Raw genomic sequence first — 26,813 nt, forward strand, 5'->3', positions numbered from 1 at the left:
TTTTTAGAATGTGTCTTGGGAAGAATCTGAATTAGTTTTACACAATCATATTCATGGTGTTTTGCTGTGGCTGGGGGATCTTTCAAAGCGGTTTGGAAGTTTTCTTAGATATCCTGCTGAGCAAAACATTACCTCAGAGTGACCAAACAGAGATTCCATACAATCCCTACCTCTTCTTCTCCTGCTGAAAGTGAAGGATTGTTTTGTTGTGAAAGGTGCTGAGTGGGCTACAATTTGGTCTGATGAAAGTAGAGCTGCCTAAGGGCTGCCTCTCTGTAGGAGATGAGCCCAGGCTGAGACACATGTGGTCTCAGAGATTACCTTATAAACAGCAATCAGTTCAGACAGCAGAGTACATACTAAGGGCCTATTAACTTGTTTAGGCTTCTCTTTGACTTGAAAAGCACTTGTGAGAGAGGAATAATGGAAGTGTAGGGTTGCCAAAAGCTATCGAAGGTGCATCTTGCCATATCGCTGTTGGTACATCTGTTGAGTTGGGGATTTATTTCCTACTAAGCATCTGCTTAGCTTTTGAAGTACATATTAAAGTCAAAAGTGAGGAGCTTGAAAATGATTACATAATGTTTATTCTTTTCTTTGAAGATTTTAAACTTTCATCATACAGCATTTGGACGTATTTAACAAAGGAAAAACCTACATGAGTACTTGGCAACCTTCCACAACTTATAACATGCAGTAGTGTTGCAGCTTTAGATCTTGGGTCTAAAAATACTTTTGGCCTTGATGCAACTATAGTTTGTGGGTCCATTTTACAATCTGTGTATAATTCTTGTTACATCTGTGGCTTGATTGCTTTAGTCATCTGAAATGTGACCAAGAAGGAATCTCTATGGTACTCAACAAAAATAAAAGATAAAAACCTCTAGCATTCCAGTGTCATCAAGGAGTGAATTTTGGAAAAAGAATCTAGCAACATACTGTAAGAGGTAATTTTCCTATTCAGAAAGCAGGCTTCCCCAAACTCTGTTTTATTCATATTTCTAATAGCTGCTTCTATTTAACTGCAATTTACTTGTGAGCCAGGATGAATTGATACATTCACTCTTGTAAAGAGCTGACTGCCAAGCTGGTAGATGCAAGTGGTCTTGACCTACCTACCAGTAGTAACACTGTTTGAGCTCTTTCTGCTTAGAGTTGTATATCTGTGCAGCGTTGTCATTGAGGCATCACTGATATTAGACGTGCATATACTTTTTAGAATAATCTTCACTGACAAGGATTGGTTCAAAAACCTGCACATACAATAAACCAAGCTTTTGGGTACTTACACAATAGGCTATTTTTATTTTTCTAATGTTAAAAGCCTGTAAACACCTCTATACACAAAGCAAATAAAGAAGTCCTGGGACTATTTATTTGTCCTTATTTGTGTAGAAATTCTTACAGAATTTAAAGATTAGAGGATTTTACATTTTGAGAATTTTTATATAATGAAGTATAGGTAACAAAACCTTCTGATTTTAGTGTAATGGTAAATGTGCCTGAATGTTACAGATTTGCTGCAATTGTATGGGTGAAGAAATGAAGAATTTGTAACCTAAGTGCTAAAAACGAATACAGGCTTCATGTGTTGCCTATAGTTCTACTGGTATTTATGCACAGAGGGGGTTCTTGGTAGCTCAACTTGAAAGACTTGCAGTATTAAGAAGCTTATGATAGAATGTATGAATGGAGTTATGTATGTGAATTTTTACACTAATTCTTTTACATTAATAATAATAATCTCAATTTCCCCAAAGCTACAAAGGTGATGTGAGTAGCTTTCTCAGTGGGAATATATCTCCATTCTACAAATTTTGCTTTTCCCCCCAGATCCTTTACGTGTAGATTTGCCATGACAGGGTATATCCTGTCTCTATGAAAATTAGAGATTGCTGTCTAATGATAAGGGCTTAATCTGCAACGAATCAGACATGTGGAAACTTCTGTCTATGGAATTTTCTGTTTGATCTGAGAGGAATGCCCTTGCTGTGCCCTTCCTGTAATGAAAGCAAGGTAGAGTGAATCAAAGTGATTCTAGATAAGATTGGAATGTGTTCATTGGTTATGCATCTATTATGTTTGGTGTTACAATTCTGGCTATATGTATTTTTCTGCTTCAGAGATTAACAGCATAGTTCTTTTAAATATGCCTTTTTTCGTTCTGTTTTATTAAATAACTTTTTTAATTGATTTAATAAGTTTTTTAATTGATACAATTGCTGAGCAAATTACTCAGCTTTGAACCTGGGAAGTGTCACAAAGACAGATATTGTTAACAAAATATTGAACATCCTGTGATTACACAGCAGGTTCATTGTTACTGTAAATAATGTCACCTTGTTCACTAAATCCTCTGTCTTAAAGATGGGGTTTTTTTTTGTGTATGTGTAGCATTGTGAAGAACTGCTAACAGTTTCTCCCCCAATCCTTTTTACTCAAACAGTTAATGATTAACAAATGTCCAGCTGCCTGTGCAAGGAATGTTAATTACTTTGGGTGGGGAGAAGAGGTGACTGCCTTTGCATAAGGAAGTCTGATACCATAGTTCACTTTAAAGGTAGTTTAAGGGAGTATTATAGTACCAATTTCAGCAGATTAGTCAGAAATGTAACTCTCTTCAATATGTACTACCACACCTATGCTACTAGCTAGTACAGGTAGTATTTTTGATTGCTTGGGTTTGTGGAGAACACCTTAAAGTAAAAAGTGTCTAAAAAGGGATTGCTTTTACATATGGGGAAAACATGACTCTGAGGGGAAAAAAATATGAATCTAATCAGTTCATAGCTCTCCCTAGGTCATAACACTTTCAGTTAGCTTTCCAAAGGGAAGCTTGTGTTAAGTGAGAACAGAAGCCTGGGGATTAAGAACTGTGCTTGCAAATATTAAAAAAAATCATAGAATGAGCATTTCTCAATTACCCTTGTTGCTTGCTTAAAAAATATTTGCAATGAATTCTGATATTTTGGACTTACCTTTATCTGTCCCAAAGATGGTAACAGAAGAAAGACCTAGTGAGTCAGCATGGAAGAATGTTTTCTTCAAAATAATATGAAAACAAAGAAAAATACAAATGCTACTGTGTTAGTGAAAGATGAGCTGTGAGGTTGTTGTTGACTCAAGTCACAAGTCAATTTTGATGTGCACAGTTTAATAATAAGAGAGTGTTGATGGAGTGAGAACAAGATCACTCCAAATTTAATCCACATAACCTGCACTAAATATTGACCTAGTATGTGATAATAAGAGCAAATGGAGTTAGAAACATATGTCTGTAAGTCCAAGGATGATTAAAGATACCTTTGAAATTTTTTTGCTCACTCTAATTGAGCACAAGAATTGCTAGCATTTTTTGTGAACTGTCTTGCACAAAAATGAATATTTGGGAAAGTTACATGGTACAACTCTAATTCTAGTTTCTGCAAATTCTGTGAATTTCTTTAAGCAGGAACATAATGTATTCTGTGTCTATGTGGTATATCAGATACATACAATATTGATGTTCTTTTCTTTACACTGTATGTTAGTGTAGAAAAAGTTGATCTAGTTTTTACTGTTTCTCTGTGGCAATTAATCTTGTGTTTGACCAAGAATTACACATTTGCATTCACATCATTCATTCTCTTTGATGTTTTTACTGAAGGTCCAGAGTTATCTTCAATGAAAAATGTTTTAGTGGGGAGTAACTAATTTCCAGCAGAAATTTTAACAGAGTTGCTTTCAGGTCTGCTCACCTAAATCCTTGTAGGTTCTATTATTAAGCAATAAATATGGAGCAAATGAAACTTACCGATTATTATTTTTCTAGTAGTTAACATGCTTTAGCTTCTGGCATCTTCTGTAATTTTTCTTTCCTTCCAGATAATTTCAAATATAACTGTGCAGGCAGTTATCCATTATTTTATGTGAACGGGGAAAAAAGCAACAAAAAACAACCACTAGGGAACTTGCAAATAACTAAGCTTGACATCTGAGGAGTCATTTCTAATTTTCTAGGTGCTTCTTTCCTTTTTAGATGTTAAATATTGATTCTTCAGTATACTTGAGATGATTTACTTAAATGTGGAGGATTTCTCATCTACTTGTTATGATACTCATCGCTGAAGAAAATGAATTTTTCTTTTAAATCTCTTCTAATTTCTTCATCTTCATGATTTGCCTATCCTGAAAGTTTATATTTGTGCATAAACAATGCTTCTTGTTTATTTTGATTCATGTGCAAAGGCAAGTAATGTAAAATTTGTACAAGTACTTATTGGTGTGGACTCTCCTCTGGATATGTGAGTAGAAATAAATAATTATTTAATTTAAAAAATTGTATAAACAAATGGATGATTTGAAGGTTAACAAAATGGTGTGTCTTAAAACAAGGACAGATGTCTTTTGATGTCACTGAATCCTGGATACTTTGATTTCATGACTTCAGTGATTTCCTTTGTTCTCTTCACTCCCATACCCACAGGTACACCAGCTCCTCGTACAGACAAATCTGCTTGGGAACAGTGTTTCTGTTGGCAGTTATTAAGTGCTGTTGTGTATATAGCTACCTGGTGCAATAACATGAACCGCAGTAGCAACCTGGCTTGCAGTTTTTCACAGCATGCGGCTTGCCTTTTCATATGTATCAGTGTCCTTTCTTGCTCAGACCTGCTTGGGGAACTGTCAGTGTTCACCAGCTGTTTCCGCACCTGAAAATAGGCTGGAGACTGAAAGCTTGAAGCAAAGTTGTAGTAGTCCAGCATGAATTAATGTAATTAACATGCATGTGCTAAACTACCAGTTTTGCTGTGAAGCAAAATGACCGGTGTTGCCGTGAAGCACAGCTGTAATTGCTTCTTGCTACACAATGGGACTGCTCTGTCAAGTTCGTTGGGCTTTCAAAATGACTTTTATGGAAGTAATATGAGGTAGGCTGTAATTGTTCAAGCTGCAACCAAGAAAGGAAGCTGAGAAAAATGCTCAGTATGTAGGAAAAAGATTCTTGGGATATCTGGAACAATCGTCTTTATTTAGGGCAGTCGTTAAACTTTGAGATTTACAGACAAAAAGTGAATATACTTATTTCAGGACTGTCCAGGTATTTTAATAGTTTGCAGAGGTCTAAACAACTCCATCCTTCTGGATCAACAAATTAGTTTCTATACAATTAAACACATTGCTCTGGTGTGTAATTGCCTTCCCTGTGTGTCTCATTATTTTTTTTTTGTAGCCTCTTCTTCTGCCTAAGGGGGACCCAGGTTAATCTGTCAACTCCAGTTAGTCTTGAAATTCCTGAGGCCATTTGCAGAGGAATTTCCCCTTCAGAGGCTCCCCACTTCCCAGTTAAATTTATTGGAGTAGTAGTATAACTACTCACAATGTCAACAATTCCTTAGAACTAGGAAAGCTGACGGTTAAGATTTACTGAATGAAGCTGCAGTTCTTAGGTATCTGCTTATTCATTTATGTGTGCGTACATGTACAAATTCTTATAAACATACCAACTTAAATATCTTCTGCATTTCTTCTATCCTTGCAAGTACACACTCAAAAAAAATTTGATTAACTTCTTTACTGCTCTGACTAAACAAATTCCAGGCCTGTTGTACAACCCTTCTGTTATTTCTTAATTTCAGACAACTTCTATCATAGTTCTACAATTGCATGACCAAGAATTAAAAGAGTAGGATTTAAAGTGAATAGTGTAGCTACTATTATTCCAAAGATTTTTTGCTTAAACGTAGTTACACAGTCATCAAATTGAAGCAATTGTATTTCTTGAGACACAGAAGCCAATTGTCTAGCTGGAGGAAAGAGTCCTGAGTAAGATATAACTGGACCTGTTTTACATCAGATTTCTGCAAACTTTGTTCATCCAGCAGAGTGAGATGATGCTTTTGTGGGTACTGAAAACAGTGTTTGGCACAGAATCTGCTGGCAGTTTGTTCTGTTTTCACTAATACTCCATAAACCTGTTGTAATTGTGATGTAGCTTCCATACTGGAGTCATGTTTTTCAACGTTTTCTTTCAAATGTTAATAACAAAGCTTGTTTTCAAGCTTGCTTTCTTTTCAAAGAACTATTGTTTTTATGTGGTTGTATTACAGTAATTTTTCCAGTTGTCAGAGAAGTTAACACTTACCACCCTCTGCCCCAGCATTAGGGGATTATGTACCTCTACACTGAGTTTCAGCAACATGGAACTTTCCTCTTATAACAATTACAGTGCCTGTCTGAAACATACAAATAGTCTAGCTGAAAGAAATAAGCTGGAGCTATTAAAATAACCGTAAATGAGGCTGACAATAGGCGCTGTCTGCCATTGTCCCAAAAGAGTTTCTGAACTGGAAGTAATCAGTTGAGTTCTAAGGCAATCCCATCAGGGATCTTCTAATTGCGGAAATTCCCCCTCACCACCCCATGACTTCCTGAAAGTTCAATATTAGTGTATTATTACTCTTAGCCCAGAGTACGTAGTACCAAATCATAATTTCTGTTCGTAATCTTTTACATAGGTAATTTTAAGAACATGTTTTTAGAACTTTTTCTCCCCTTTATAACCAGGCTAGGTACTGTTTTCAGTTCATTTCGCTTGTTTTTGCACAAATGTACTGAGAGCTATGTGGCAGGAATTGCAAGCCAAAATGTTACAAGGTCTAATTATTTATAACTCTTTCTTTTGGACCCTAATTTGTTCTGGTTTGCCAGCTTTACTGGGATGTGCAAAATCTGTGTTCTGAGTGGTGTAAAATACATTCTGTGTTTGCTGCAGAGCTTTAACTGTGCATATCTTTTCTCCTAGCTCTTTGTACTATCTTTAGGTGCTTGGTTAACTGATAGCTGCTCTTAGCTATTGGTCATTCTGTATTTCTATTTTCAAATATCTGTATCTATCTTGTTTGTAAGCTGCATGTGGTGAAAATCAGCTGTGACCCTTTTTCTCCCCTTAACACAATTCAAATTACTGCCATCTGTTCAGAGTGCAGAAGTGATGCATAAACTGTTCTGTCCTTTAAGTTTTATGTCAAGTCCTGGGTTTGACCATATGCTGGGCTTGTCTAGATGCCAAGTTTTTGTCCTAGAATTTATTTATTTTTTTATTTATTTTGTATGAATGCATTGATAATCTCTATCATTTGCAAAGGAGAGTCTGCCAACTTTGACATGACACTAATAATGTTTGAGTGTCCCAAAAGATAGTCTCTGTTGTTGCATTAGTGTCATATGCAGAAACGGTTTTATTTTTAATGCAGTAGGTTACATCAGGCAATTTGGCAGTTTTGGAAGCTTGTACTCATATCAGAATTACTTAAGTTAATTAGATTTGGTTATGCTTTTTTGTTACATGTAAGTTCGGTGGACTTAAATTTGAGATGCAAACCAGTTCAGAATTCTGAAATAATAACTTTCACGATTTTGTGAAAAAAAACATAACATTTACTATGATTCAGGCTTACATTCAATTTGGCTTTGTTCTGATAAAATCTCAGATCCATTCTAGTGCTGATTATAATGCTTTCTGTATCATAAGTTCTGCATACTTTGGAGACCTGTAAGATCTACTGACGTATTCTTTCCCTTTAACCTCTTTCAACTTGGAGTAACTGGTCCCTGGGAAGAGAGCAAGCATTGGTGGACATGACTTGCTTGACATTCTTGCAGCTCCACAGGGAAATGTCATCTACTAGTTAAAGAACTTGTGCAAATTCATTGCAGTTACATCAGCTTGCTAATACTGCTAGTGAGAACTTACTTGAAACTTCCTAAGCAGTGATTTATGATAGAAAATGAGCCATTTGTCCTTGGAACAGTAACAGAGTTGCTTTCCATTTAACACTGCTGTCTAAGCATGGTTTTTTCAGCTGCTAATATATAAGACACAACATGAAATGAAAAGAGCTTTCTTTTCCAAAGAACTATAAATACGGAAATTTCATTCAGTTTTCTGGGTCTGCCTTTATAAAAAGTGACAAAAGGCTTGTGATTCCAGCATATTAATTTTAGCTTATTTTTAGTCGTTTTATTTCCTAGCGATTCCTGGAAGAGATTTTTTTCAGATGGTTCTCTGAAGCAAAAATTGTAAGCTTTGTTTTGTCATTATTTGTCTTCAGTAACTATAAAGAACTAGTAGTTATAAAAAAAAAGAAAAAACATGGTTTTAAAAAATGGAGTAAGACCACTGTATGGAAACTTACTAGAAGTAAACATGTAAAATATGGAGATGTAACCAGCTGTAAATACTAAAAAAAGTAATTATGGTGATGATAGTTGCTAGTGGATATTACTTAAGGACTTTCAGGGTGCACATGAAAACCTTAACTCTGTAGCCTGCAAACATAACTTTTTGTGAAATTTTTCAAGGTTTGTTGGTTGGGAACATTGGCTTTTTTGTTGATTTTTTTTTGTTTGTTTCTTTAAATTACTGTTATTATTGCTGTTCAGAGAACATTGAAGTAGGGCTAACCAAGGTACTTATGAAAGGTAACATCATAATGTTACTTAGAAGAGAAATCAGAATGTAACTTGAGGTTCAGATTTACTCAGGCAAAATAAAAGAATCTCTGAGTTGTTGAAAAGAAATAATGAAGCTATTTCAAACTGAATAGAGATTTTAACAATGAATATTCATATTCCTCAGGTATATTTGCAAACAAGTAATTTGAATTCTTCATGAGTTATGCAAGATGCAATATTGAAGGCTTGTTGCTAGGTTACAGTCTTGCTGTGTGCTTAATTAGATGCTCTTGGAGAAGAGAGAAGAGCAGTGAACACTTCTCTCTCGTTCATGTATGAGTCAAAGCCAAGCAGTAGCTGCTCACCCTTTCTCCTTTTTCTTAGAGCTGCAACCAAGGACGATTTGTATTCTGAAACAATACAGTGTAGCTTGTAGTGCAATTCAGATGCAAGAAGTCTGATGTGTGAAGCATTTGCATTGTCAGTGATAAGTTTTAAATTGCTCTGAAGTTCAAGAGTAAATCATTTTTCTCTCAGTGTCTGTTGCACTTCTGTAGAAGCATAAACAAGTAATGCTTCCCATTCTAAGTGTGTGTGTGTGAAGCAGGTAAGAAGGGCTAGCACTTTTCCAGCACTGTTTATTTATCAAAATAGTTCTCCTAAAAGATTGTGTATCATTTTTAAAAGTTCACTCTGCCAGCCGCAGGTCTTTAGTATTTCACGACTCAGAGTGCAGAGCCTCTCCTGGCATGCTGCCGTGTTTATACAGTGGACGAGCTGACATTTCACTTCTGCAAAAGGAATCTCATTCCATTCCTTCTAAAGAAGGAGATTGTTTCAAGTTCACAGGATGGAGATTTTGGTCTTTTCAACTGACATTTTAAGTGCTGACTAGTTCCTTGTCTCTTGTGACAGAGCATATGTGAAATCTTTAGTGCTTCAAGGCAGTTGATTTATTTAGTACAAAGACCAATGTTTTATTGTCTTGTCTTTGTTTTGGTTTTGTTAAATCATTATTATTTGTCTGATCAAATAATATTAAATTTTATTGGCATTGGATGCTGTTGGCTCAGTTGTTCCTCACAAACTGGTGCTTGGTAGAGGCCTGAGTTACGGCAGCCACAGAGAAAGTACAGGGTTTTTTACTTGGGAATTCAGAGTGTTCCCTATTTCAAAACTTTTTTCTTTGCAGAGTGGCAGAATGCCCTGTGGTGCATGACGCTGCTTGGCAGTATATATGCCTATACTTGGCTACTTCTTCATGGTGTTTCCCAGTTTTGGACTGTAGTGATGGCCAGAGGTTATCTGGTCCATCAGGAATATAGATAAACTGACCGGAGGACTTTTGAAAAATTGTTTTAAAAGTGGAAAGAATCTGAAGTATGTCACTGGTCATAATTAGTACTAGAATCACAATGTATAACAGGTACTACAGACTGGTATAATTAGTATGCTCCAGTCTTCTGTGAGTGTGTGCTGTAGCTGTTAATGTTTGTGGATTTTTTTATTTTTTTATTTTTTTTACCCCCCCCAAATAACTGCGAAGGAGTTAAGGAAAGAGGGAGAGAACATATGTATTATACAGTATTACACTTACCAGTTGTCCTGCTTTGACTATGCCTCTAGAAGTTACTCAAGGGGAAATGGAGGACAAAAGAGTATGGATGTTTCTCTTTGAGTCCTCTAGGGACTGCTGGGAAGCAAATAAGCACTGTGTCATCTATACTAGATGCTGTTCCTTTTTTTTTTTTTTTTTTTTTTTTTTTTTAATAAATATTATTTCTATCAGATCTGCTACAACCTTTGAATTTATACAGTCTGATGTGATGCATTTCATTGTTTTAAAGCAACTCTGCAAAGTTTCACAGAAGTTAAAGCAGAAACTTGACTAGAAAACCTGTGGACTTCTGGAAGATGGGATTCTTTGGACCTTTGTCTGCATAAAAATTGATTTCATAAATCAGTAACTTTCTGGAAAATATGTGCAGCCTATACAAATGCAGGAGAGATTCAGGTGGTAAGCAGCAGTATGTGCTGTTTATCACCCCTCATTCTGTTTTTAATTGAAAAGATCGTATAGACCTTACTGCTAACTTCTATTCCAGTGACTTATAGTTTGGTCAGACCTCAAGACAAAGTTACAAACTGTTGATGTGTACACAGGCTGCTGCCACTGAGGGACAGTATGCCTCTGGTTGCAACAATATATATCTGCTTACTTGTGAGTCTTTAGCCTGTATTGGTCATTCATTGATGGTCATATTTGATCAAAACCTGTGTTTTAACCTGTTGTTAAAATATTTTCCTTTTTACCCTGGAGATGTCTTTTAAAGCAGCTGAAGAAGATTTTTTATTTGCCCAGCTTGTTAGAATTCAGATTAGTTAAGTTTGTAATCAGATTTCAAGAACCGTGTTCCAGGCCAGGGATTTCTCTTAGTTTGTTTTAGCTGTCATTCCCAGGGCAAATTCGACTAAACTGCGTTTTCATGCTTTGCTGAGAAATGATTGCAGGTTTTGATTTCCATTATAGAATCATTAATATTGTTAATGAGAGTTCTCATGGATAAGCACACTTAAGGAGGATCATCCCTTGGAATTGGGGGTATTACAGTTTGAGCGTTTGTTAATTAGATAGAATTGGCTTATGCAAGACTATCAGATTTGAGATGGATTTATATGTTTATTTTTGTTTTAAGAGTGACTTTGGTTGTAGTGATTTGGGCTATGGGATTAAAATTGGAAGTAGTGTTAGTTTCTGGCAAGGTTGGATTTGATGTTCCAGTCTTAGCCCAATAGCCATGTTCTTAAACCAGCCTCTTGCTCCCTACTGATTTCTGTCTTGCTTGTATTATATTGTATTTGTTCAGGACTTTCACCTTCTTGTAATGAAATCAATAGAAAAACCCTATTGTATCAAATGGTAAGAATAGTTAGTCTAAAATTTTAGACATATGAAGATTGTGAAGTTAGCTCTGATGTTCTCTCGTAGATGATTGAGAAACATTTCATCAGAGCTCTTTTGTTCTCCCTTCTGGTGGTTAATGACTGATGAATAAAAATATTTTTATCTAAGCACCTGAAAAGCTTAAAGATTGCATATCTAACCAAGTGAAAATATTTTTGGAATACTCATTTCATCATATTTTATGACCAATAATATTTACAGGTCTTTGGGATTGCCACGTATGTTGAAGGTTCTCTAGTGGTGCTCTGTGTATCTACTTGTCTTGCTACATAAAAAGCAAATGGTTTGTAAAAGTTGAAATTACCAATTTGCCTCGGCGTAGAGAACGGGAAATTCGCTGACTAAAGATTTCTTGTTTGAATGGGCGAAGAGTTAGAGAAAGAACCTCCAACATACTGAATACATAATAAAAATACTTAAGCTGTATTCCCTAAATGTGCTTTGCGCCACTGGAAGAAAAAAGTGAAAATACTTAGAAGCCAAATCATGCTGCTGAAATTGATGATGCTGATTAGCATCTTGCTGATACCTAACGGCTCTGGCTGAGTGCAAGATTAAAACAAATGAACTCTTTCTTGGATTGATTTATTAGTTTTTTGATGTTTGAGTTCCCATCAGTTTCCTGTTCTCTGTCTTGAGAACCACTAGAGCTACAAGCCAGTGACTTCGTGAATTCTATGAGTATTGGCTTTCATAGCTTCATGCTGTAAAAGCATGAAAAAAATATAAAAATAGGCTGCTGTAAGTTAAAGCTTGCAAAAGGACTAAGTTGGTAGACGAGTAATACTTTAAGAACTAGTTTTCTACCTGTGAGTGGGTGGAAGTATCATCATCATAATGACAAGAAAAAAAAAAATAGTCGTCTTTGTTCTTATTTTTTTAAAAGGTACACTGCTGAAGTGTACATACATTTCTATTCATTGTTGTTGTGTCGAAGTCAAAGATGAAGCTGCAAGTGTTCCCATAGGCAAAATCAGGAACGATTTAGTGTTAAACTTGCTGAAGCAGGAATGACTTCAGTTGAAGTAATGAGAAAAGGATGGTGTTTTGTAATGGCTGATGTAAAGTCAGCTTGTACGTTAGAGGGGTAAGGAAAATCCACGCTCATGCTTTCTGGCAAAAGTGCTGCTGCAAGAACCTCAAGAAATTCAGATTTTGGTACTCACTGACTGTCCCCCACCCTGTACAACCTCTGCTCGGGTTTGTGCACTGGCTCAGTACCCTGCTCCATTTTGTTGCTGGGCAGCAGCAAAATGAAGAGAGCTGAGTCACTGTTAGTGCACTCATCCCATCCCTGTCTGCTCTGGGAGCTGTGAGTAATGTGGAAGAAATATATGTGGGGAACTCCATCACTCTTCAGCAGGTGAGCACAGAGGGGAAACTCTTTGACGTGGCTTTTATACTGGAGGAATGTTATCTTGAGTCTTCATTCATAATATTGTCATAATAATCCCCTTACTATGCGTAATGTCAAATAAATTTTCTAGCTTGCATACACAGCTGTCCAGTACATCTGTTTTAAACTGTAAGTGGGATGAATGATGATGATTATTATTATTACTTTTTTTTTTTTTTTTTTTTTTTAGTAGTCTTCATTTGTAGGAAAAGTTTGTTCAGGAATTAATCTGTTAATAAGCATTAAATGTAAACAGTTACATAGGCATCTTTTGTATGTCTGAATGGTCATAAAATGTTTTGTCTAGTTTTTTTCTTGTTGATTGGGATTATAGTGAGCAGAGCATACAGAAAAAAAAATTGCTCATCTAATAGTTGTTGAGTGAGAAACATGATAAAGATGGGAGAGTAATTTTAGTGGAAAACATTTCATGTTGTTTCTATTCATGCAGAGTATGGGTGGCCCTGTAGAAAATGGAAAATGTTTGAGTATTAGAGCTCCCCTATTGGATAAACATCTGTATAATATGATTTATTCAGTGGTCTGGTGGTCAGACAGATAAAAGGCCTTTCAGTGGACATTTCTGCAAAAGTCAGTATAAAATATACAGCAATAACACCAGACATGCAAGTCTAATTTGAAATGAGAAATGAAGTGATAAATAAAGCTGGCCGTATTTGCTCTGTTGTACGGCACTGCCTTTTCATCCCCATAATGTCTTTACGAATTTCTTCTTGAAATATTTGTTTTGTTGTTGTACTCTTTATTTTTCTTCCCCTTTGCCCTTTTTGGGTATGCACACTTGAGATGTGACAATTCGCAAAGGCAAAATTGGTTGGATCTGCTTATTTATTTATTTATTTGACTTGAGGTAGGCTCAGATAACTAAGATAGTAGAAACTGCCAGTTGGGAAGATTGCAGGAGTGCTCCAATACTACGAGTGTCCCCTTTCTGTTTCTTTAAAATCAGACAAAGCTATCTTAAAATGAATCTGCCACTTCTGATGTAGATAGTGTTAGCAATGCAGCACAGGTGTAAAATGATAATGGTTGCTCAGTGCAGCACATAATCATGCCCACTGTGTTCTGCACAGATCACAAGCAATAGAGCAGCATTAATGGGAGCCCTGCTAAGAGGGAATTACAACAGCCAGTCTGGTGTTTGGTAGGACATGAAGGTTTTACAAAATGTTCTGAGGAATGCAGGGAATCTACCCACATTGAAGCTGAAATGCTTTTGTACCATATCCAGCATTAGGTTTACAGGTGAGGTCAGAATAATTCACACATGTTTTTACTACCAGGCAAGTCTTTTGGCTGAAGCAGAGACATGCAAAAGGTGCAGTGTAGAGTTACGAAAACAGAGTCCGCATAACTCCTTTTTTGGAAGAACAGATTTATGGTATCCTATTTAAATTTATTCTTTATGTTAGCATAAGAAACTGTGCAAGTAGCCACAGCACAAACCTAGTGGCTTTAGTGGATTTATTTTTTTGTAATAAGACTGCCATCAAAAATCACGAATTCTGAAGGGGAGAGATTGGGACTGTAAGATGTAAGTGTCCTTAAAATGAACGACTAGATCTGTTTTCTGGTGTTCATCTGCAAAGAAGGAAATTACAAAGCCATCAGTTTGCTTTCAAGAAAGCTGTTACAGACTGTGTAATGCCTGTATATTTTCAAATTGCAGTATTACCTGCCCCTCCTTTTTATCCCAGTTCCGGTTTGAGACTATACAAAAGCAATTTCCACACTGACACCTGGTGGTAGTTCTGCAATGCTGTGTTGCTGCAAATGCTATACACGGCTGCACTGCAGCATTAGGTATTAAGTGCTATGCCCTGCAGCCCTTCTGAAATCTTATTGACAGCTTAAAATGTAGGATGATGTCCATCAAACCTTTATGCTGCTTCCCACAGAGCAAGGAAAGTAATGAGCAAAGGAGTGACTCCTCAATATTTATCTCATTTTGTTGAGCTTAAATATTGCATAATAAAAAAAGTGTCTGCGGTGCATGAAACTAATTATAGTTAGTTTCTTTCCTGAAGAAAGAAAGTGTAGTTGTAAAAGTGTAGTGGCATAGTTTTTTGAGGTCCTGTTCTTCTGACTGTATGTACGATGGGGAGAGTAGATTAGCTCAGGTCAAGGGCTGCATCACACACAGTCACATTGTGAATGTATCTAGAGTCCTGGAGCCATGATGTTTTGACTCATCTGGGCTTCTTTACTAATTAGGCCTGCTATGTGTGAGTATGATAAATAAATTAACCAGAGCTATGCCAGAGCCTTTTGAGATGAGCACAGCAAATGGCTGCAAGGTATTACTCTGCCCATATCCTGTTATGTATCAGGTTCAGTAGCTTCCATTTGGAAAACATCTCAGATAGGACAACATGTAAGAACAACTGGATCAAGAAAAGGAAAACACAAACTTCTATGGTGTCATGGCTCTATGAATACGTATTAACCCCCTGTCAAATTCATGCCATGTCATTACTTTTTTATATGTAACACATGTTATGAGCATACTTGGTAGAGAAAAATGTTTTTAAAGTAGATCTGAGTTTCCTTAGCTGAGTTTCCAAGTGGATAAAAACTGAAGTCCCTCCTGATTTATTTAGGTTTGGTTCAGGCTAATTCCAGTGTGAGATTTGTGAATTCTCTAGCAGTTCCTTAAATTAAAGTTCATTTCATGGGTGTAAAATTGAGCTAAGTATTGCTTTTTATTGACAAAATAATGGCAGACAGTGATTGGTTTTAATGATATGAAGGTTAATTTCAGATCTAACTTCTCTGTGAGATTTCAGTGTCTGTGAGATTTCAGTGTGAACCTGAATAGTTACACGTATTATGAAAACTCAGTTAAGTAATTCATTTAGGCATGTAGATAAGAATATTTTACATTTAAGTAGCTGCTCTTTAATATGCATAATGGTAAACAGTTCAAGAGTTTGGCAACCAAATCAGATAGTTTAATATGGTATGAAATTCATTATAATCAATGATGAAGAAAGAGGGGCATTCAAGTCCCAAATTATTCATTATATTTTATCTTTTAGGCAAAATAGCTTTTTTGAATAGTGTTAATTGATCTAATAAATCTCAAAGGATGGTAGTATATTGTTTAATTTCTGTAATATAATTGCTGAAAACTGCTATAGCAATTGTTATTTTGTGATTTCAGGTTAGTTTTCATATTTGTATCTATATATTAACTGAGTTTGTAGTAGCAATGCCAGTTCTTTTGAACTTTCTGATTTGTCTGGGTTTTTTTTGTTTTGTTTTTGTTTTTTTCTTCTTTTTAAGCTTGTTGTTTTCTCTGTTTCTACACACTTCTGTGTACTGATCATTTTGTCTTTCTTTCTCCTCCGGTTAAAACAGGCATTATTGAGACTGCTGATCACCTGGATCGTGAGACTACTTCACATTACTGGTTGACTGTTTATGCAACAGACCAAGGTGTTGTGCCTTTATCGTCTTTCATTGAAATCTACATAGAAGTTGGGGATGTTAACGATAATGCTCCTCAGACAACAGAACCAGTTTATTACCCAGAAGTCATGGAAAATTCACCTAAGGATGTGTCCGTCATTCAAATTGAGGCATTTGATCCAGATTCTAGCTCAAGTGAAAAATTAACATACAAGATAACAAGTGGAAATCCACAGGGATTCTTTTCGATAAACCCCAAAACTGGTAAGTACAATACAGTATTTTAAATATGAGTGAATCAATGCTTTTGCGTAAATTCATGAAATGGGCAAGATTATGTCTCTGGTTTAACATTGTTGCCAGGCTTCGGGTAGTTGCAGAGATAACCTGCTAACTTTGTACCAGTAAATGATACAAATCGGTAAGTGTATCTGAGAGTAAGTAAAACAGTTTGTTCAGAGAATTTAACTTCTGCACACCGCCCCTTTTTGAGGTAGTTTTCGTCAGAGTAGCTCAGGTTTAAATTGGTCAATGTCCATTTGGATTTCTAGTGCAGTAAATATGCTCTTGGAATTTTTTTAGCTTAGCTTTATCAAAATTGTTTTTAGCAATCTCTGTCTCCAGTTTGCATGCACAGCTTTTAAGCCTGTTCCTACCCCTGTCCCCTCCAGTTAATGTTGGACAAGACAGTGCAAGCCATTTATTAACTGGATGTTATTTACACACATCTTCCATAATATTAAAAAAGAGGTTCCTGGCTAGATAGGACACAGCTTATCTTATATGTTGCACTTGCTCCCTATGCTGAGTACAAATTACAGAAGATTCAGTCAGAAACTTCTCAGAATCCACAGACTTTTAGACTAAAGGCTGTATGTGGAAAGCAGAAAAAAGCCACATTCATTTAGCTGTTGCTCATGGTTAGAATTTCGGGAGATCTAAATGAGCAACAAAACCCAATGAGTAAGAAGCATGTTTTGAAGATTGGGTTTACACTAGACTTCATTATGTTTCATAGAATCATAGAATTGCAAGGTCGGAAACAACCTGCAAGATCATCTAGTCCAACCACCCTCCCATTTTCAGTGCCACAAGCTACTTCTAAACCACATCTCGTAGCTCCTCATCCAGGCGCCTCTTGAACACTGCCAGGGACGGCGACTCCACCACTTCCCTGGGCAGCCATTCCAGCGCCTGACCACCCTCTGAGAGAAAAAGTTTCTCCTAATGTCCAACCTAAACCTCCTCTGGTACAATTTCTGGCCATTTCCTCGGGTCCTACTATTTGCCTGGGAGAAGGCCAGACCCTTTTACACCACAACCTCCCTTCAGGAAGTTGTAAAATGCAATGAGGTCTCCCCTGAGCCTCCTCTTCTCCAGACTGAACAATCCCAGCTCCCTCAGCCGTTCCTCATAAGGCTTGTGCTCCAGACCCCTCACCAGTTTCGTTGCCCTTCTCTGGACACGTTCCAGGGCCTCAATGTCTTTCTTGTAGTGAGGAGCCCAAAACTGAACACAATACTCGAGGTGCAGCCTCACCAGTGCTGAGTAGAGGGGGATGATCATCTCCCTGCTCCTGCTGGTCACACTATTTCTAATGCAGGCCAGGATGCCGTTGGCCCTCTTGGCCACCTGGGCACACTGTCGGCTCATGTTCAGCTGAGCATCAACCAACACCCCCAGGTCCCTTTCCTCTTCACACTCATCCAACCACTCATCCCCAAGCCTGTAGCACTGCATGGGGTTATTGTGGCCAAAGTGCAGGACCCGACACTTGGCCTTGTTAAACCTCATCCCATTCACCTCGGCCCAGCGATCCAGCTTATCTAGATCCCTCTGCAGGGCCTCCCTACCCTCAGGCAGATCGACACCACCTCCCAACTTTCATGATTTTAGCTCAGAGTGTAAAAGAATTGCATGCTATATAAGCTGCAGTTGCTGCATCAGCAAAGCTCTTGAGTGCAAACACAGGTATATTATTAGGAATTTTTTTTAACAATAATTTCTTTGTCAGTGTGTTCTGCATCTGCTTGTGAGACGTTGCCAACAGGTGTGCAGGAAATAACATAAGGAAAAAAAGGCCTTTAGCATAGTTAAGGCCTATAGTTGCTATACTTACAGAAATGTTTGTTTTACGATAAAGGCAACCTGAGATGTAAAACAAGAAAAATTCAAAACCAGTGTCCTAAAGTGAGTGCAGTAACTAACTGTTTTTATTTCTCTTTCCTTGTATGTTCCCACATGATCTGAAATGAAATTTTTTCTGGTCGTTCTATGTACTAGCATTCCTTTCTTTCTGTTTTTGCAAAGTACTCTTGCCTACTCCTTTGATAATCCTTGTCTCAAAATATTGATTTTAAAATAGCAGAAATAGTCTGAGAGTTACCTGGAAAAAACTGACTGGCTTTGGTGCTCAAACTGCAAGTGAACATAAGCTCTGCCTACATTTACACTTTAGAATATAATTGGCCAACTACTGTGGGGTGTCATGTAGTTATTTTTTCTATACCATGTTTTTGTTTTTGTTTTTTTACTTTTTGCTCTGATCCTTTCTATCTCATCTCCTGCTTTCCATATAGTTGCGTAATGTTTCCCATGCTTGTTGTGTGGACACTTGCATGTCTGCCTCACTATAGTTTTGAGGTGAAGAAGCATCTTTATTTTTTGTAGGAAAAAAAAATCTGTTCAGGAGAAGATTGACTTATCTTCAGATTGTGTTCATAGTTTTTCACATCAGTATAGTACTACTGATCCCACTTATGTTAAAAAGCGAGCTTAAGGGAGCTTCACACTAGATGTTGAAGTGATGAGGAATACTTAGTAGAGTGCTAATAAAGATTTTCTGTCAAGTGAGTTTCTCACCTGCCTTTATTATGGCACTGTACTGTAGAATTAAGCTAAGTGGTCCAGAGGACTTCTCTCAGGTCCGCATTACAGGGGAAAAAACAAACGAAAATACATAAGCCATTAATTAATTAAGGCAGAGTACAAGTACTAAAAAACAAATTTCTCTAATTTACATTCAGCAGAGGAGAAAATATTGTCTTTAAAGGCAATTAAAATCACACTGGTGGGTAAATTCCCTGTTATCTGCTATTGTTAAAATTATAATGCTAGACAGACAAAGATAATAAACATAGAGAGGAGGGAAAGAGAACAGGTGGATGGACCAAGGATAATCCTCTTGCTGTTTTCTGTTGTGTGCCCAGAGTATGCTGAAGTAAGTTCAATGAAAACTAAGTAGCTAGCTCAAGTATATTGTCTTCATACTACATAGGACATTGCATTTCATATCATCTAATGCTCAGTATTCTTTTTTCTTGTATGTGTTTGCTTTGAAGCTATTAATCTGCCGTAGATACTGATGTAGTCAAAGCTCTTTTTGATCACTGGGGTTATCAGGTTTGTTACTTCCCAAATATCTTATCTGTCTACTGAAAATCAGATGCATTTCACCCAATTAAATCTTATTAATGGTAAAAGCTCTTTCACTAGGACTCTTAAGGAGCTTGAAAATCACTTTAAAAGACATCTGTTGTTATTGTTGTAGTTATAATACAATGTATTTTTATCTCCTTCAATTAACTAGAATAAAATATGTTTGACTAGAATTAGTGAGAACAAACCCTGTCTCATTTGCTTTTGTAAATATGTCACCCTTTTGGACCTTGGAAGCTATCATGCTCTAACATGTTTGTCTGAAGATGAGAAACCTTCACAGGGTCCCAGGATTCTAGTCCAGCTTCCAGTCAAACAGGAGGTAGAGCTGGAATGTGAATTAAGTTGTTAACTGTATACCATCATAACATTGAAAGTAGCAGAGTAAGAGGGTTAAACATGTGTTATGTTTATTGCTTTGGTTGCATGTGCAGCCCCAGAGGCAAATTGAGGACTGCAATGGCGTTCTGTCCAAGTAAAGGAAAGATGAGTGTTTGGATTCTTAAAATACATGGTCAGTGACTAAAAATACATTTCAGCTGATACTATGTTGTTGTTTCTTCTCTGTGTCAAGGATCCATCTTCTTCTGTCTTTTATAGAATTTAACACTATGGGGAATGGAGATTATAAATAGCAATAACCTACCTATAATTTACATCAAGTAAAATGTGTTCTCTGTGTGTAGCTAGTTCATTTCTAGCATCTAAACTAAGATGTGTGTGACTGCCTTTGTGCAACGTGCCTAAATTTTAGATGGAGGAATTGACATGGATCTGTGTGGAGATTCACAGGAAGTTTTTGTGAAAAGATCTGTTGATTTATTGATCTATTACCAAAAAAAAAAAAAAAAAAAAAAAAAAAAATGGTGCTTGCCTAAGTGTTATCATTTATCTGCATTCTTCTTCTTAGAGTGATCTGTTTCCGAGTCTTCAGTAAATCTTCATTAGCACTTGAAAATATCTTTATTATTTTAAGTATGTGTAAATAACTTCATTGAAAATAAATGTTAATACATTTTTCTTTGCATGCAGAAGTGATATTTCACTTTTTGAAACAGAATATACAACAGGACATTATATGACATTTTGTAATCTTTTCAGATATTCTTGGCCTTCAATTAAAGCAAATGAAATATTTTCTTTAGTTTCAGAGTTCCCATATAATGGATAGGGAAAAAAAAAAGATGCTGTACCATGTAAGCTGCCTACGTGTAATAAGAATAGTTACCATAATATTGTTTCTAGGAAAGAACTAGAGCGTAAATGAATTTCATTACTTACCTTATCAACTTCAACACAACTGCGGATGAGTCTGTGGGTTCCCCATCATTGGAAGTGTTCAAAGTTGGGTTGAATGGGGGCTTTGAGCAACTTGTCCCTGCCCATGGTAGCAGGATTGGGTGAGATCTAAGAAGTGATTCCAACCCAAACTATTCAGTTATTCTATGTAAGTTATAGTAGAACTTTGTTTAACTTCTTGTGGAATAGCTTATAACTAAACATGGAAGGAACTGACAAAAATTAAAGAGATCCAAGTCTCTAATGTATTAATGTATTTGGATATAAATAGTTGGAATTGGCAGAAACTGATATCTATTCAGAACTCACATGCTGGGACTAAAATGTTTAGCCTTACCTCTTTAAACTGGAGTTTGAAAGAGCAGGGAGTATCAGGAAAGATTTGCTCCTTTAAAACCCTCATCTAGTGATCTAAAGCAAAGGATTATGTAACAGTAAATATTTTCTGTTATTTGTTCTTCAGTGCTCAGTGTATGCTTTTTTATGGTATGTATAATGGAAAGTAGTTCAGTAATTTTTTTTTTTACTGTTGATTGCGGATGTGAAGTTTTTTTTCTTTGTTTGTTTTCACTTTTACATTCTGTAATTGCCTTCTAGCAAGGTCACAAGTACTTGAGTTAGTAGAATTCCTCTGGCCTAACACTGCATCTGTTTTCATTTGGATTTTATTGTTTTGCCATGTCCTTATTTGAAAGATGGCTAGTCCTCAGTGATACAGGCTTTGTTATACTAATGCATCAAGCACTGCTGAGATAAGGAGTCTGAAAGAAGCCTGTATTGCCTTCTTGTAGGTAGTAATATCTGCAATGGAATGGCAAAGCAAAAGGAGTTCCAAATTCTCCTCAGTATCACTGAGCAAGAGCTAATCAGGAGATACAGAGAGAATCATAGGTATAGAGATAGGAGGGAGCACCCTTGCATATTTATTTTATTACCTTGTCCTGTGACCATTTTTTTATTACATTCTGGTTCTTCTGAAATTTATTTATTTATTTATTTATTTTGCCAAATTGATATGCTTCCTTCCACTCTCCTCAGATGTATGCTACATTTATTGTACTGAGTAGATTTGACTTGGAGAAAGAAAAGTAAATAACATTTTTTCTAGTAACTATCCCTGGCTTCAGAAATTGAAAACAATAATGGCAAATAAGGCAGGGAGCTACTGAATGTTGTGTCATGTAAGATTTGCAGAAATGCTGAGAGCAAAAGCATGGTGCCTTGGTATGAGAATTGGTACATAGCTTTGAAAATTAGGCTTGAATTTATAACCTGGACAGGAAATTAACCAAATTAATTTTGAGTGCTCATTTCACAATATTTCAATTTTGCTGGTATAAAACAGGAATAATTGCACTACCTAACTGCACAGGAGTGTTGTGATATATCCCAATTCATATTTATGAAGAACTTACTTTGTATTATCTTGAGAATTCCACAGTCACTCCTCTAAGGAAATTAGTAATCTGGTGGTACAGGAGTTAGGCCATTTAGATAAGGCCTTCTTACACGGGAGTTTCCTACACAAACACTGAGTGATTGCCCATTTTGGAATCTACTGTATCCTGTGCTCTGTCCCTTAATATATACGTACAAGAAAGTGAAATTAATATGACTTAGTCATATTAATATATTTTGTATAGGATTTAATACTGCTTGATTCAACTTTTGCTCTTAATTTTTTTCTATGTTCTCTTTTAACATCTGGTGTTTCTGAAAATACTTATACTGAAGTGATCCTGTGGCAATATAGAATTGTGGCAGGTTGCTTCCTGAAATTATATCATACCTCAAAACATGGATTACAGAGTTAATATCAACCTTCAAGCTGTGCTGAATTAAATTTTTAGGCACAATCCTACCATATACTGCTATTTTAATATAAAAACTTTGTTCTGTCAACATTAAAACAACAATTAAAAATTGTGTAACATTGAATCTATGGATTTTGTTCTGTTTTTCAGTGTCTTGCGATCATTAAACTTTGTAAATTTATAAAATATTAGTAGCTCTTGGAGAAATCATATGCTTCACTCAATTGTATCCATTTTACACTGTAGCCTTCAGAGCAGTATCTTTCTTGTGTGTGTGGCTGATTTGGAGACTGAAGTGAAATAGGAAATGAATACAGCTGCATACAACTTCCATGGGTTTCCGATAGCACTGGAGAGTGACTCAGTGAGGAAGTGAAGGGGCAGTAACTGTACAATAGAATGGGCTTACTTCTAACAAAGGAAATCTCTGTTGTTTAACTATGTGCAGTTTTTAATCCCAATTGAGCTAATATTTTAGAACTTGAATAAAACAAGGACTACTTCATTGCACACAAATGGGATTCAAAGTTAAATAAACCCCAAATATTGTAATTGTTTTTCTTAATGCTTTAATTCACAAACAGTGCCATGCTCAATTATTGTTTATGTGTGTCCCAGAGCTCAGAGTGTTTAGCAGCCCATATGTGCCCAACTGTTTGCTTGTCATGTGCAGAGAAAATAAATTACTTTGGTACATTATCTCTAGAAGAGATTTTTTCTTTACCTTTATTGAATATGTGGATGGAAATAACACAGATACTTGTTAAAATTCTGCAACCGGATTGGATTACAGGAGTAGACAAAATAGTGTATAGATACACATTTCAAAAGAGTTAATTCTGCAAAAATCTAATTTTAGCTTGCTTTTAGAATATTGTTTAAAACATTTGAAGATCTGTGGTTTAACTAGTCATCTTATTTTGAGACCAGTGGATGAACTTTTTAATGAAATTTTTAGTGAAATTTTTAATAATATCTTTATGTTTTTTCTGCAATATCCTGGGATTTGACACTGGAAAAAATACAAAATTTGCTGTTACAGGTAGCTTTCTTAAAAAAAAAAAAAAAAAAAAAAAAAGGGAAAAAAAATTGCAAATACTTATGTAGGGATTGTTTCTTTTAATTTGTAGATGTTTCTGTATTGGTTTAAAAAATAAGAATATTCAGCTATACCTTTTTAGAAAGAGGAGCTGGGAGAAACAAAAGGGAAGCAAAGTACCAATGCAGTAATCTTTTCCCTCTGCTCTTTCTGTCTTAGAACACCACAGTCTTCAGGTCATATTCTTCATTACAAATATTGTGTAATGAAGTGGAAATTGGAAGCTTTCTCTACAGAATAATCATTTAACTTCCTCGTGTCCTGATGCAGAAAATATATTGGAGGCATATTCCTATATATCACATATGCCTTTTGAACTGGAATATATAATGTGTGAAATTACAGTTTATATGTTGATGAGGGATTGTTAAGAGCCACTTGCCAAGTACCACCTTTACACAGTCTAATGGCTTTTGCAGGTATCTTTCTTTCCATAGCATGACTGTAATGGAGTTTGTATATGTAATAATACTATGACATTAGTATTGATTGATTTCCTATCATGAAAAGCTTATTCAGTCAGAAGTAGTGCCCATATCAACAGTTAGATTGACTTGATTTTTGAGTGATGAAGATCAATAGCAAAGTTATGTGAGCTATGTCTAAGTATTGAGATGTTCTGTTTTATGCTGGTGATATTTAATTTACGCATTCTGGTCCAATGGGTGGTCTCATCTGTATAAATATAATCTCAGATGTGGCAGGATAACTGAGATCAAAACCCAGCCTTTAATGCTTTGATTCCTTAGTTGCTATAGAAAGCAAGACCATATATAAAAATTGTACTTCTGCTCAGTTTTCAGGCATCCTATAGGGTTATTTCAAAACTTTTGACCGAGAGGCACTTCCTGATTATGGAATGATAAATGCTACAACTTTTCATTAGACATTCTTATTTTCTACTTAATTTTGAACACACCAATGTAATTATTCAGGAAATATCAAACAGTTCTCATGATTTGAAAAAAATAAAATCTCACGGTATTGTGTATTTTTCTACTCTTCCCTCCAGTAATATGTTTCATTGTTTATGTAGGATTTTATTAAATGCCAAAAAGAGTTCAATAGTTGGTCATATTACTAAATTGTTCTCAACTAATGCTGTCATGGTTTATTACTTACTGTGACAGCACCAAAACAGAAGCTGTTTAGCATGCATTTTACCTAAGCTAATAAAAGCAGTTGTATTGCATGAAAGCAGTTTTGACATCAAAGCAATAGGCAACATGGAAGCCTGCTTGGATATTTTCTTTGAAATTGTATATTCTTAATTATCTCTAATAATTTTTAAAATCTCCCATTGAATTTCAGGATGTTTGTGTAGCAAGGTTCATTGCTGTGTATGAAAACTTGGATTTTTATGATTGTACCTGCTAGCTAGAAGTCTTGATGAATGCTTTGTTAACTTAATGCAGGAAGATCAAAATTAAACTTTGTTCAGATACCTTGCATTTCAGACGTTTATGTGTATATATGTATATATATATATTTAATAAACCAACTATTAGCAGCTTTACCAGCAGAGTAAAATCCAGAGAGTTCTTTTTCTTTCCTTTGAGAATTTGCCTGTCTTCATTACTCCACATATGTATTTCAACAAATTTATGAGACATTAATAATGGAATTGTAAACTGTGACAAAGGGAGAGGCCTCAGGACTAACCCAACTCTTCTAACAATTGATTTTAAATATTTTTCTCAATTAACTGTGGTGTTCTTTTTTTTCTTTTTTTTTACATGTCAGTGCTAGCCACAGTCAGCTAAAAACAGTGTTTGCAAAGATTACTGAAGATGTTGTTGGGTGATTTTATGGAAATAATTCTACATGTACTTATTGAAGATACAGGTGTCAAAATGAGAGAATAAAGAAGAAAGATGAAGATAGGTTACTTAGAGAATCGATTCCTGATAGAATTTGGGTGTGGCCTTAGTATACCAAATAGTGTGGAAAGCAAGGGTATTTTTTGCAAGGTCAACAAGGACATAACAAAAGTTTATGGTTTTCTATTGATAATAAGAGCAAAGTTGATTCAACGTCAAATTTATTATCATTGCTACTAGCATGCTTTGAATAATTGTATTCAGATATTGGGTTGTTTGGTTGTTTTTTTTTCCACTCAGAACTATTTTAAACATTTTTAGGTACTGTTTGTTTCTGTGATTTCATAGAGCTCATGACTCCCAGTTCTATTTTTTTTTTTTTTATTATTTTCCCAAGTACAGAGAAACAAACTACTAAAAGAATGTGATTACCAGTGAAACTGGCTATTTCCTAAGTGTTCTCAATTACTCATTATGCTGAATCTTAGGCTTAGGTTTGTTTTGCTGGTGTCTTTATGGGCTGTGAAGTAATTATTGGTTCAATCATTTTCATAATTTCCCAAGCAGTTTTGATAGTAAAATAATTACTGCAGAAGTAATTATACCATTGTCTTAATAAACATAGACTGAACGTGAAATACTCCATGACAAATTAGATGCACAATGCTATGTAGTTAATTTTGTACATTTGAGCTATTTCCTATTTTCCTATAATCATCACTAAACACAGATTTTATACTTCATCCAAAGTTTAGTTGAAGTTCCACAGTGTTTGACTCATTTATGGAAATTGTTTTTTTTTCCTCCTTTTACTATGCATCAATAATCTTTGGCGCCTTGCTTGCCTTTGCTCTCTGCTTGTATTTACCAGAATGATTAATGAGCACTCTGATCAGCAAATTCCAGATCTTTGTATCTAACTGCTGTTGAAATAGTTCAGATTCTTACTAAGTGCAGTGTGCACACGGTGCTTACAGGAAGTTACATTTTCTAGTCGTTGGATTGAGTAATTAAATTGCCCAGCTACTGATTAACTTTGTATATTGTTGGTATGAAATGTCAGCCATAAGATGAAGTAATTTACTTCTTGCCCCTAAATACAAAGATTACAGTC

At 35.8% G+C, this 26,813-nt stretch overlaps 1 protein-coding gene across 4 annotated transcripts in view; it reads left to right on the forward strand.

Annotated features, from left to right (window-relative positions):
• The window catches only part of FAT1 (FAT atypical cadherin 1), a 103,875-nt gene that overhangs the window by 18,479 nt on the left and 58,583 nt on the right, over positions 1 to 26,813 (forward strand). For all 4 annotated transcript variants that reach the window (XM_052682952.1, XM_052682951.1, XM_052682953.1 and 1 more), the window contains one exon: positions 16,179 to 16,493. In XM_052682952.1, coding sequence (XP_052538912.1) covers positions 16,179 to 16,493 — 315 coding nt within the window. The remainder of the gene's footprint in view (positions 1 to 16,178; positions 16,494 to 26,813) is intronic.

The sequence above is a fragment of the Tympanuchus pallidicinctus genome, unplaced genomic scaffold (genome assembly GCF_026119805.1).
Source record: "Tympanuchus pallidicinctus isolate F22 unplaced genomic scaffold, pur_lepc_1.0 scaffold2, whole genome shotgun sequence".
NCBI lineage: Eukaryota > Metazoa > Chordata > Aves > Galliformes > Phasianidae > Tympanuchus > Tympanuchus pallidicinctus.